The 12757-nt window shown below is 48.1% G+C and overlaps 1 protein-coding gene across 3 annotated transcripts in view; it reads right to left on the bottom strand.

The window, feature by feature from the left end:
• Positions 1-12757, bottom strand: part of ctdspla (CTD (carboxy-terminal domain, RNA polymerase II, polypeptide A) small phosphatase-like a) — an 85267-nt gene that overhangs the window by 10859 nt on the left and 61651 nt on the right. For all 3 annotated transcript variants that reach the window (XM_042346228.1, XM_042346226.1, XM_042346230.1), the window contains exon 2: positions 1707-1861. In XM_042346228.1, the coding sequence (XP_042202162.1) occupies positions 1707-1861 (155 nt within the window). The remainder of the gene's footprint in view (positions 1-1706; positions 1862-12757) is intronic.

The following is a 12757-nucleotide window of genomic DNA, read 5'->3' as shown; positions in this document are numbered from 1 at the left end:
AGACGTCTCAACGACGTGATAAGGCGCTGTATCAAAAGCAAACAAGGGATTATTATTATTATTATTAATATTACACCCACTGCAATATCTGTTGGCATTTGACATTTTGGTAAATCTCACGAGGAGGAAGATTTTCAGTAGTTTCAGGTACAGCTTTAAATTTGTGAAACATTGTTTATAGTAAACATCGCCCTGGAAGATTTATTCCACTTCTTCACTCTCCCTCCCTCCCTCCCTCGCTATCGAGCGAGCGCGCGAGAGAGACAGTGAGAGGCTCCAGGCGGGAAGAAAACACGGTGGTTGTAATAAATCCTTGCATTACTGATGAATACTTCTGCGAACATTCATATAAATTACGGGGGTTGGTAATAAAATTCAACAATAAATACACTGAATAAAAATGAAGCGTAATCATTATTCGCTTGGCTGGGTACAGGGAATACTAATAAATGGATAATATCCATTTCAAGAACAATGAAGTTATTTCGCAAACAATGGCTTTGCGTTGAGGGTATCTTCAATGAGGAAAGTAAGGCGGAATAAATCACTTAGCTATTTCTGTTTTAAGGCCCTTAGTCCGCTCAGGGATGTACTGTAAAGGTAAGACTTACTTCCAATCCAAGTTTCAGTTCACCTATGTATACAAAGCGCTCAAAACAATACTAAAACCCTGACTTTACTTAAACCCAACTACAGTTACACACTGTACAAGAATATTTGCATTTGTTGTAGCGCATTTCAAAACACGTCACAGAATTTTCTGTAAAATGTTGTGACTGTGTATTTGTAATAATAATCCTGGCATTTGATACAGCGCCTTATCACGACTCCGAGACGTCTCAAAGCCCTTCACTGGATACACTGTAAAGTGAATTGATTGTGTGTTTTGTGGGCGAAACGCGGCGGCCAATTACGCGCAGCAGCGTCCCCACAAACCGTCGTGGATTGAGTGACCAAATTATTATTGAAAGGATTATTAACCCCGAAAAGCGATCCTCCGATCGACTAACAACCGGTCGTAAAACTGTGCGTGGAGTAAGGAACCTTGCCTAAGGTTTCGCCCTGGCCGGGAATCAAACCCAGGACCCGTGGCTTACGAGGCGAGCGCTCTAACCAATATGCTACAGGGCTCCACGAGGGCAACGGAAGCGAAAACAAAAAGTTCAGCAGCATTTTGTTCAGTGACAGATTATTGACAAAAGGGACATGTTTTGGATGTTTTAGCAGCTGGAAAAGGCCACAGAAAAACTGGTAAAATAAAATACAAATTTGTAACATTTGTTAATATTTATTCACTGGCCTTACGGTTTGCGAAATATGAAATATTTAAAGAGTTCTTTGTAAGAAAATGACATGCGGCCAATAAATCTCGCAGGAGTGATAGACAGCCGTTGCGAAATGCACTTAACTTTGCTGCCAAAGCTATTGCCAACAGCCAAAGGTCCAATTGAACTCGGGACAGAAATATTAGTCGCTTTTAAACCTCTAACAAGTGGAGTGCAGCATTGTGACATAGAAATAGTTTGTGGAGGGAGTAAAGCATCAATCAATCGATCGATCGATCAATCAATCAAAGTCTATCCATCTCCAACTTCCCCAAAAATTGGGGTAGAATCCAATCTAACCACGGGTCCCAAAAATGACGCGTGTTTTCACGTCGGGAGGACGCGCCCACTCCGAAACCGTTCCCGCCCAGCCACACGCACCTTGGCGATGGACCCATTCTCTTCCACTGGAGGGTGGGCGTTGGTGTTGTTGTTGGTGGGGACTGCTTCCACATTGTAGTCGCGAAAGCAACACAGGAACGAGTTCAGAATACTCCGACTCCGCTGCTTCTTCAAGCTGATGTTGCCCTGAGACACTGAAAGAGAGAAAAGCAGGGCAAAGCAGTGAGGGTCTGCGCAAAAAAATACCCGCAAACAATAAGGATAATAATCCTTGCATTTGATAACAGCTCCGTATCGTTCAATGCGCTGTAAAGCAGAGGTGTCCCGCAAACTGTCGTTGATTGAGTGACTAAATTATTCTTATAATTTTTATTTGGAAGGGATAGTTACTCCCCGGATCCGCTAATCGACTAACAAACGGGTTCCTACTTGCTGCTGGGCGTACAGCAGCGTGTGTGTGTGTGTGGAGTAAGGAAACTTGCCTAAGGTTTTGCCTCGACCTGGGGATCGAACCCGGGTCCTCTCGCTTGTGAGGCGAGCGCTCAAACCACTGAGCCCCCAGGAATCCATACTGTATTATATATAAAATCCTAACAGACTTGACTAAACTCCTCACGGCCTGAAATGCTTGAATAATGTTCCAAATGAGCCGGTTGAAAATCAGTTGGTGTTAATGAAAGCAGAGAGAGGGTTGTTGACTGTCACACGGTAGCCGTGTCTTCTGGTCGACAACCAGCGCGTTACAAAGCACTACAAGACACAGTACTGGGCAGAGGGGCCAGAGGAAAGCCTCTCGCAATGATTTATATTACGACTCTCAAGTACATTATAGCCGTTGTCAGTGAGGAAACGCAGCAACTGTTCTAAAGAATAGGTAACGCGATGTGGAAAGCTTTGAAATTCACATCCGGAAAGTGGCTGCCGGCTGGGAATGGGAATTAAAGTAAGATTCTTGTGGGGTTTTTTTTAAAATCGACAATTGCTCTCTCTCTCTCTCTCTCTCCACTTGGACGGATATTACATTGCAGATCTTCCTTTAGGAGATTAGCCTTTTGGTAACACTTAGGGACAGAGGAACATGTGGGCAATATTTGACCCATCGCACCTTCATTTTAATAATAATCCTTACATTTGAGATAGATTGAGCGACTGATATATACATATAGATATATATATACTGTAGACATATTCCAAAATCGGCAACTTTTTCCACAGAAGATTTAAAGAGAATTTTTCTGTTGATTTCTTAGGCAGTAATTTGACGGCGCAAATTCAACCCCAGCAAATACCCACCGGCCAAACACGGAGAAGAGACGGGCTGGACGAGGCGAATACACTCGCAAGATGCTGTATATCGCAGCTCATCAATCACCCTCGTCAAGATGTTGCTCAGACTATATCTTATTTAAGATTGTAACGAGGAACATTAAAGATAATTTTTTTTCTCCCAGAACAACTATTAGAATGCAAAATAAAGTGCCCGCGATGGCCCGAGGTGGAACAGCAAATTGAGGGTATTTGAAACGGAATTGATAAGCGCATAAACAGGAGGAATATTTAATGGTCGGGGGAAAGAGCAGGAATTGGGATTAAAGTAGATAGAGAAGCAAACACTGACACGCATCCAATGGACTTTGACGTAGTTGTAGACATCGGTGCTTCTACAAACACCTTCACGTCCCGGCACCTCCTTGCCTTTCTGACCTGCTTATTACCTCCACCCGCTGCCTCCGCTCAGCCCCCTTGCTTGCCCCGTGTCCCCTCCGCTCCACCATCGGCGGCCACGCTTTCAGCCACTGCCCCCCCAGAAGCTTTGCAGCTCTCCCTCACCCCCTCTGCCTCTCAATCGAAGGCCTTCCTCTTCGATCGCGCTTACGGTCACCTCCTCCCGGCACCCGGCCGCGGAGTCGGGCTCCGAGACCCTGGCCCCGGGTGAAGGGCGCTGTGTAGATGTTGGTGTTTTTACGTCTTGTACTCGACTCGGGATTGTATCCACGATTTGTGAGTGGCAGCAGCTCGGAGAGCGTTACAGAGCTAATTCAGCACCGCGTAAGACTCACACACTTACATCAGGAATAATATATTGCAATAGATTTATGTGGATCAGCTTGGCTCAGTTAGTAGCGCTCACGGGCCTCAGGAAGTTATGAGTTCGAACCCCCCCCCCCACCCCCACTCGTCAGGATTTGCGCTCGTAATCTCGTAATGGGAGCTGAGCAGTCAGTGATAAAACCACAAGAATCAGGCTTTCATTCACAGCTGGTAATTACTTTCAAGATGTGTGGCCCAGCATGTTTGTGCCATCCAATACATCATTGAGATCCCATGGCATTATTCAAAAAGAGGAGTCTTTCTCTCTCTCTCTCTCTCTCTCTCGGTGTCTTGGCCAACAATCCCTCAAATAAAACTAACTCTTCTGTGTGCGCAAGTTGGCTGCCACGTTTGCCTTTAAATTATAGTCGCTCTGCTTCACCATAACCCCTGGGAAAGGCACAGAGGCGTCGCGCGATACGAAACGAGCGATATCGAACGCGAGGATTGCTATTATAAATATCGCTGCGGTTTTAGCCGCTGAATAAACCTCCGGCAGTAACACAAATCCCCCAAACCTCGACTCTCGCCAACCTGCGCCCTAATGCTCCCTGGAACTGGGCAAACAGGGAGAGAGAGAGAGAGAGAGAGAGAGGTGCACATGCTCTTCTAGGCACAGGAATATTTTTGTGTCTAGATGGCGTATGTACATGTAAACGCTCAGTCCGGTTGGACAGGTTTAAGCAGAGCGATGTTCTGCAGGTCTCCAGACACCCAGCTAAGTGTCTGCACCACTTTTACAATAATCCATGCAATTGATGTCGTGCCTTATCAAACAGTCGTGGATTGAGTGATTAAAAATTATTCATTTATTTTTTGGGGGGAGGAATCATTACCTGGAAAACAAAGGCAGGGGGAGGGAGAAGAGTTGGGTGGTGGTGAGGGTGGGGGTAGGGGGGGGGGAGAGAAAAATATTTCAATCCTTAATAGATTTCCTTTCCCTAACATCCTTAACGGGTTTTATTTGTGAGATAATTTTATCTTATCGCTGGTACGTGTCCCACTGATCAAAAGGACATCCATCTCACAAGGAATCAAAGAGGCGTTCCTATGGATCCTGTTAGCAATCAGAGGGGTGGAGAATGTGACACGTGATGTGACTGCGATGGTGAGGATATCACAGATGGAATTCTGCCCAATCTATCCTCATCCAGAGTCTGGCTAAACGTTTGGCTGATGTTGGCGGCAGCTCTCAGACCTCCCGCCTCGCAGATCGGAAACTCAGGCGATTCACTTTCCCCCCGGAGCACAATCTCTACACCACGTTGAAGAGCTTTGAGGCGTCCTACATCCCAAGTCCATTCGCGTCACTCCCCCCCCACCTCCCTTGCCTCCTTCAAGCCCTTCATCTTCGACCTCACCTCCGGTCACCCTCACTGCCCTCCACCCTTCCTGATCCCAGCTCCCAGCTCGGGTGCAAACCCTTGACTTTCCAGCATCTAGGGCCTCGCGATGTGAATCCGCGCTGTGTGCAACTGTAATTGTAGTTTCTTATCCAAATCCCCAGCATCCTGGTATCTCACATACCGAGGCAAGCGAGCAAGATAATAAATAGTAACGTTTAAATTTGCAGTGTATTTTTCATGTCGGGATGTGTTACACTCACGGAGTGTCTCCATTAAAATGTAATCGGAGGCCAACGCAGAAGCCAGTTTGAGCAAAGCGATACCTCAAACAGCCATGTAGTGAATGACCGATTGTTTTATGTGGGGAATTGTTGGCTGGCATGTAAGGAGTGCCAGGGGATCTGTAAAGCCCACCTGAACAGCAGGTAGTTATAAATCTCACCTGAAAGGTAGCACCTCTGAGAATGCAGTTCGTTGGCGCCTCAGCCTAGACTGTGCGCTCAGTGACCCAATGTTACGCTCAAACATTCTGACTCGAGAGGCGAGAGAGTTACCACTAATTAAAAATAATAATCCTTGCAATTGATAACACGTCTTCGAGACGTCTCAAAGCGCTTCACAGGATATACTGTAAAGCGAATTGACTGTATATTTTGTGGGCGAAACGCGGCGGCCACTTGCGCACAGCAGCGTCCCCACAAACAGTCGCGGATTGCGTGACCCAATTTTTTTAAAAAGGGATTAACACCCCTAATGTTTCCGCCAATCGACTAACAGCAGGGTTCCTACTTACTGCCGAGGTAAACAGAGGCGTGCGGAGTAAGGAAAATTGCTGTAAGTTTCACCCTGTCCGGGAATCGAACCCGGATCCTCTCGCTTGCGGGACGAGTGCTCTAACCACTACAGGACTCCACAGTGTAACTCAGTAGAGAGAAAGCGGGAGAAAGTGAGAGTCGGAGAGAGAGAGAGAGAAAGAAACACGTACACACACACACACATTGTGAAATTCACAATGAAAACCAGCCCCTCACATTACACCCACAATGGGACCGGGCCTGACTAGTGGACTATCTCACTCCCTCTCTATTGTACTGGTTGAGTGCCCCTCACACGAAGAGAGTAAAGGACATCCTTTCCAGTCTCACTACATACAGACCATCGAGCGATTGTGAATTCGCATCAACGCTCGCTCGATTAAACCTAGCCTTAAACACAGAAACAACACACTCCACATGTGGGCTGAACTTGCCTGCACTAATTATTCCTGAAACCGGGATCAAACTCCCCAAACTACACGACACGCTCACACGCGTGTCTTGTCATTCTGATGACAGCAGCTTTGTTCCAGGAGCTCGTAAAGGCATAGACTGGAGCTTGTGGAAGCCTGAAGCACATTGAGAGGACCCGCGAGCAATAAAACACCAGCCTTAACAGCAGACTCCAGCTGCTCTGTGCAAATAAACCAGCCATACGGTCTCACACACTCCATCCAATAGTTTTCTCCTTCCCCTCTCTCCACTTAAATGAGCTAAAAACGCTAGTGGTGCAGTGGAAACTTGCACCTAATAAAATTACCTTAGAAACTACAAACATCAATCCAATTTATGGTTCTAATTTAGCCGCTCAGTGACTTATATAAGAGCTCGATTAGAGTTTTCAAATTAACGTAATCCTTGCGTTCGGACATAGCGCCGCAAAAATACAGTCAATCCACTTCACAGCGTGATCCGTGAAGCGCCTCGAGACGTCTCGGAGATGCGATAAGGCGCTGTACCAAATGCAGGGATTACTTATCACGTCGTCGACACGTCTCGAAGCGCTTCACAGAGTATACTGCAAAGTGAATTGACTTGTACATGACATGGGCGAAAGGCGGCAGCCGATTTGCGCACAGCAGCGTCCCGCAAACAGTCCGTGTCTTACTGTGGTGGAAGCTTGTGAAACTTACCGCGCTCGCTGGCTTGTGATAGTTACCACAATCGCTAACAAATTAAGATAGATTTCCGCCAGAAAATATTCTCTCGCGATACAGTACACAGTTTGGGACACGATGTGTCAAGCGACTGCCAGGAGGGCGGAGAGCGAATTAGATGGGTCGAGGTCTTCTTGCGCTGAGCAAATTCTCATGTTCTTGAGAGCGTTCCAGAGCTTTGGGGCAGAAAGTGCGGCCGCCGATGGGACGAGACGACAAATTGCATTGATATACAGCGTCGTTCACGTCGGGAGGACGTCCCGAAGCACTGGTTCAGTGGAATTTGCTTCCGGTTAGCTGAACAGGAGCGAGCGCTGCAGCGAAAGGTGCCTCCACCCTCTCAGCCTTTGGGGGAGCTGTGACATTGACACGGAGGAAACCGCCGCGACCCGAACAAAACAAAACAAAATAGGCTCCACTCAGCACAACTGGCACTAATTCCGTAATCTCCCTCACACAAAGCAGTTTAGGAAATGAAAACTGCACACTGGGGCGTTCTCTCTGAGGCTGGGGTTTTTTTAGGCGGGTTTTCCGAGTCGCGCACATCTAGAGAGACATTTTCGGCAGCACGCCTGTGCTCTGTCCACCGCTAGCTTTGGGTTTTTCTTTCTTAAAAATTCTTTTGCTGTTGCTGTGCAGTCGATTGGTGACGGATCGCTTTTCCGGGAGTAGTAATCCCTCAGGGAAAAACGATCGTTCTTTTCGGTCACGCGATCCACGACTGGTTGTGGGTCACTGCTGCACGCAGTCCGCCTGGCGCGTTTCGCCCGCGTAATATGCGGTCACTACACTCCACGGCATGTGCTGTGAAGGGCTTTGAGAGGGCTCGGAGATGTGATAAGGCGCTGTGTCAAATGCAAGGATTACTAGTATTAGTATTATTGGTGGTGGTGTTGGGGGGGGAGGTGGCGGAGGCCGAGACAGACGCTGGATTCTGAAAGGAAAGTCCCAGTTCTTCAAACCACGACGGCCCTCAAAAGCGCTGTTCCATTCCATGACACTGTGCAAATAAGCAAAAGCTAATTGTCCTAAGTTTCCCAGGGCACCAGGGAGGAAATGGCCTCTGACAGAGCAGTTGAGACAAGACTATTTCCTCTCGATGTGTTATTATAAATATTTGGTTTAATGGAAAAATTGTGCAGAGCTAAACAGGACGAGAGGCAAAGAAAAACAGATTCCCGCTTTAGACAGTGCTTTGAGGCAGATTAACCGGCGTTAACCCCGGTGAGCATCTCTGAAATTGGTGAATTATGACGGGGGGTGAATTGATAATAATAATCCTCGCGTTTGATCTCACGGCGTCGAGACGTCTCGAAGCGTGTAAAATACTGACTGTGTATTCTGTGGGGGGGGGGGGGAAACACGGCAGCCAGTTTACGCACAGCAGCGTCCCACAAACAGTCGTGGAGTGAATAAACAATTTTATTTGGGAGAATTGTCGGCCAGGACGCCGAGAGAAACAGAGAGAGAGAGAGAGAACGTCAGCTTAAAATACGTGATTCCAAGTCCCGACGTGGGGCGTGAACCCATCACTTTCAGACTCGGAGGCGAGAGAGAGAGAGAATGAGAGCGCTACCACTGAGCCAGGCTTTACTCATCTATCTCCTTGGTGGCATGGCTGACAAAGCACAGACTGGTTTGGTAACAATCTGATCCGTGGGCAGGAAGGTTAGAGGAACAAGCCACATCAACTCACAGGCTCGGCCGCCTCTCCAGGGCAAGACTGGGGGGGTGTGGGGGGGGGAAGCTGTCGCTGTGTCAGGTGGGTTCTGCTTCGGGTGAAACACTAAAGCCCACAAAGTCAAGTCACTCAAACCTCGACTGTTTGTGGGGACGCCGCTGTGCGTAATTGGCCGCCAATTTCGCCCTCAAACGTCTCAATGACGTGATAAGGCGCTACCATCAAACGCAGGGATTTATTATTGCTGAGGTTCTGTCTTCAGGCAGACGTTAAACAACCGGAAAAGAGAGGTTTCTTCGAATGTTCTGACCAATAATCCTCTGGATAAAGTTGGTTGTTCACTGTTTGTGGGACCCTGGCTACACACGACAGTAATTAATATAAAGCATTTTGAAAACACGTGTTCCGATGCTGTGTCTTTCAATAGGGACAGAAATAAACACACCACGTCTGTGTGACACAACTGATCCGTGGCATCTATTTCAGCACTAACATAACAGTGTGGAACTGCAAAGTTAATCCAACTCTATTTAATTGAGGGGATTCAGGCATTAAAAAAAAATCCATTTCATTCTTAAACTGCATGACTCGGGAGACCTGTAGCTGAGCGGTTAGAGCCAGCGCGAGGACCAGGGTTCGATTCCCTCTGTTTACCGAGCAGTGAGCAGGAAACTGGTTGTTGATCGATTGGCGGATCGCTTTCCGAGGGTAATAATCCATTCAAAAAAAATAAAAAGTAATTTGGTCACTTAATCCACGACTGTTTGTGGGACGCTGCTGCACTGCTGCGTTTCACCCACAAAATACAGTCAATAAACTTTACAGTAAATTCTGTGAAGCGCTTTGAGACGTCTCGATGACTTGATAGCTGGTTAGACTCCAGCAGTTACCCTGACGCACGCTCTGCGCTTCCCCCCCCAATCCTTGGTTCTCGCCAACCTGCGCCTAATACTGCTCGGAATTAGGTAAGCAGAGGGGTGTCCCTCCAGGGGGAGAGAGAGAGAGAGAGAGAGCGCATTCCATTCCAATAATCTATCTCTGGGATTTCCACGTGGAGGTGGGAGGCAGGAATTCTCAGCTGAGGTTTGGAGACTCTTAAGAAATGGTGATGGGTTTCCGCGTGTGTCAGACACCCGGCTGGACAAAAATAAATGAGGTGGTGGGCATGATGGCGAGGCAGGGCTCGTTGCTGAAACCCAAACGTGTGGATAGCAGCGGAAGATCATTACCTCGTTGCCCAGCACTGCCGTATATTCCCGTGACCAGCCGGCCTGGCCCTTTAAGAATTGGAAAGAAATGTAAAAAATTCTCTGCAGAACCAGGGGGTCAGTGCAATGTTTTTGGGTTCCTCCCTACCTCTCCGACCTGTTTGCCCCCCATCCCCACTACCTCCGCTCAACTAGCTCCGGCCTTCTGCTCGTCCCTCACCCCCTCCGCTCCACCGTCGGCGGCCGCTATTCCCCGAAACCCTGGAACTCTCTCCCTCAATCCCTCCGCCTCTCCCCTTTCCCTCAGGTCTCGCCTGAATACTTCCCCTTCGACCGTGGCTATGGTCACATTCCACCGACTAGAAGTCGCGTTCCGCTACTGTCAAGTGCCTTCTGAAAACGTTTTAACGAATATATATATATAGATGTATAAGACAAATGTCAAAACAGGGCTAGAGGGGTTAAAAAAAAAACTACTTGGAAAATCTGAGTGTGATTCGTAAAAATAAAGCTAAAACGGGTCATTTGGGAGAAAAAGGAGGTGCTTGGCCTCTTGAGTTAATTGAACACGTTTCCCGTGAGGGGTGAGCTGCAAATCAAGGCACCATTGTAAAGGAAGTACCTTTGGAAAAGCTGACGTCAGCAGCTCGCGGGTGAGTTCGCTCCTATTTGGTTAATTGAGGCTTCCAGATGAGCAAACTGGAGATAAGTCAGCCACCCCTCCCCTTTTTTACGCTCTCGTTAATTCTCTACGTGTTCAGCAGACTTGCTGCTCGACTCAACTCTCCCTCCATTTTGTTGTCTGGATTTATTCCTGTTTCCTGGCGCCTTGCCAGAGCCGTGGCTTTGAACCAGGAGTTTTTGCAGGAAACTTTCTCCGGCCTCTGCACTGCTCTGCTCTGCCCGTTGAGCATCGAACAAGCAGCCATTTATCCTTTAATAAAGCAGACTACACACGGGCCGGCTCCAGACTTATTGGTCTGCAAATCTCGGCTTCCTTTACAACTAACGCTACCATTTGCTCGCACCTGTACGGCACAGCACCCCTGCTCTCTCCAAATAACGCCCAAACAACACGTTATATTCTACTGGATATCGCACACAACATACCATTAAAAATTAAGACTTAAGTATAATAATGTCTTCTTATAACGCACTTATATAATGTCTTCCGCGTGGTATGAACGCCTCAAAGAGCTTTAGAAAGAAGACAGTCCAACAGTCCTCCAGATAAAGTCAGGGCTTCACCTCACGGCTGTTTATGGGGCATCGCTGTGTGAAAACCGACTGCTGCGTTTACCTCCAAAGGATCATTACGCTTTACAGAAACCGAGCAAAGAGCTTCGTGGTGGTGCCACACGTTACTGTTCCCGTACTAATTTAGTGGGTTATTATGATTATAAAGCGCGGAGGGATGTGGAGGCACGCTGATGAACCGTCACCTGAGAGATGTGGTTTTGAAGATGGGGTGTGAAGGAGGGAGGAACGGGGATTTGGGGGTGAGTTCTAGCGAGGCTCAGCCACCGACGGTGCGACAGAGAGAGAGAGAGAGTAGTGGACACCGTAGAAACGGAGCATATAAAGATAGAGAAAGTACGAGGCAAGATTAAACAGGGATCGTTTCCAAGGCCTGTGTGTGTGTGTGTGTGTGTGTGTATGTGGGGGGGGGGTTCAGGTATGCTGAGCTGCTGCGGGAGAGGATAAACTCCGCAGGATTTTGTACGAGCCACAGCTGAAGCCGTGCTCTCACGACTTTTCTCTGCGCGTCACTGAGGCTTTGGTCTGCTGGTGTGATGCCATCACCAGCCAGGGGGTGCCGCTAACCTGGCCCGAGCACGTTTACCTCTGCCGGTCGACCCGCCGGAGATGGAAAGTTTAACTGCGTCTTAACTGAGACCCACCGCTCGCTGTCGTTCGGCTTCTGGAGCAAAGTGGAAGCAGACGGTGGGCGGGGGGGGGGGGTCCAGGCCGCCTCGGTGAGACTGGAGCTCGACGAGGGCATTTCATACTTCAGTTCTGAACAAAAACACTTGTGCAAACAAGCCCTGTAGGCAGTGAGGCTTTGGTTTCAGCTGAACTATGTGCTTGGCGTTCTCCGTTAACAGAACTACTGTCGGTTTCAAGCTCCCTATAACCAGCTGCAGGCCATCCGGGACTCTGCAGCTCATGTCCTCTCCTGCACCCAAGTCTTATAAGCCGGTCACCCCCATCATCGACTGGATTCCATTGCTCGGCTGATTGAATTCAATCGAAGGTTCAATTCCCTCTACAACATCTACCCGCCATACCTCTGCGACCTCCTGCTATCCTAACGCCCTGTCCACTCCCTCCACATAATAAAAATAATAATAATCCTTGCATTTGATGCAGTGCCTCATCACGTCATTCAGACGTCCCAAAGCGCTTCACAGAATATACTGTAAAGTGGAGTGACTGTGTATTTTGTGGGTGAAGCGCGGCAGCCAATTGCGCACAGCAGCGTCCCCGCAAACAGTCGTGGACTGAGTGACCAAATTATTATTTTTTCTTGAAGGGGTTATTACCCCCGGAAAAGCGATACGCCAATCGACTAACAACCGGGTTCCTACTTGTTAGTCCTACTTACTGCTAGTTAAACAGAGGCGTGTAGAGTAAGGAAACCCGGCTGGGAATCAAACCCAAGTCCTCTCGTTTGCGAGGCTAGTGCTCTAACCACTGATCTACAGGACCCCACGTACATTCTGTGAAGCGCTTTGAGACGTCTCGACGATGTGATGAGGCGCTGTATCAAAGGCAAGGATTATTATTGAAGG

Source organism: Callorhinchus milii, unplaced genomic scaffold, assembly GCF_018977255.1.
Source record: "Callorhinchus milii isolate IMCB2004 unplaced genomic scaffold, IMCB_Cmil_1.0 Scaffold2, whole genome shotgun sequence".
Classification (NCBI taxonomy): Eukaryota; Metazoa; Chordata; class Chondrichthyes; order Chimaeriformes; family Callorhinchidae; genus Callorhinchus; species Callorhinchus milii.
Note: the sequence above shows the minus strand (reverse complement) of the source record. Positions and strands in the feature narration are given on the sequence as shown.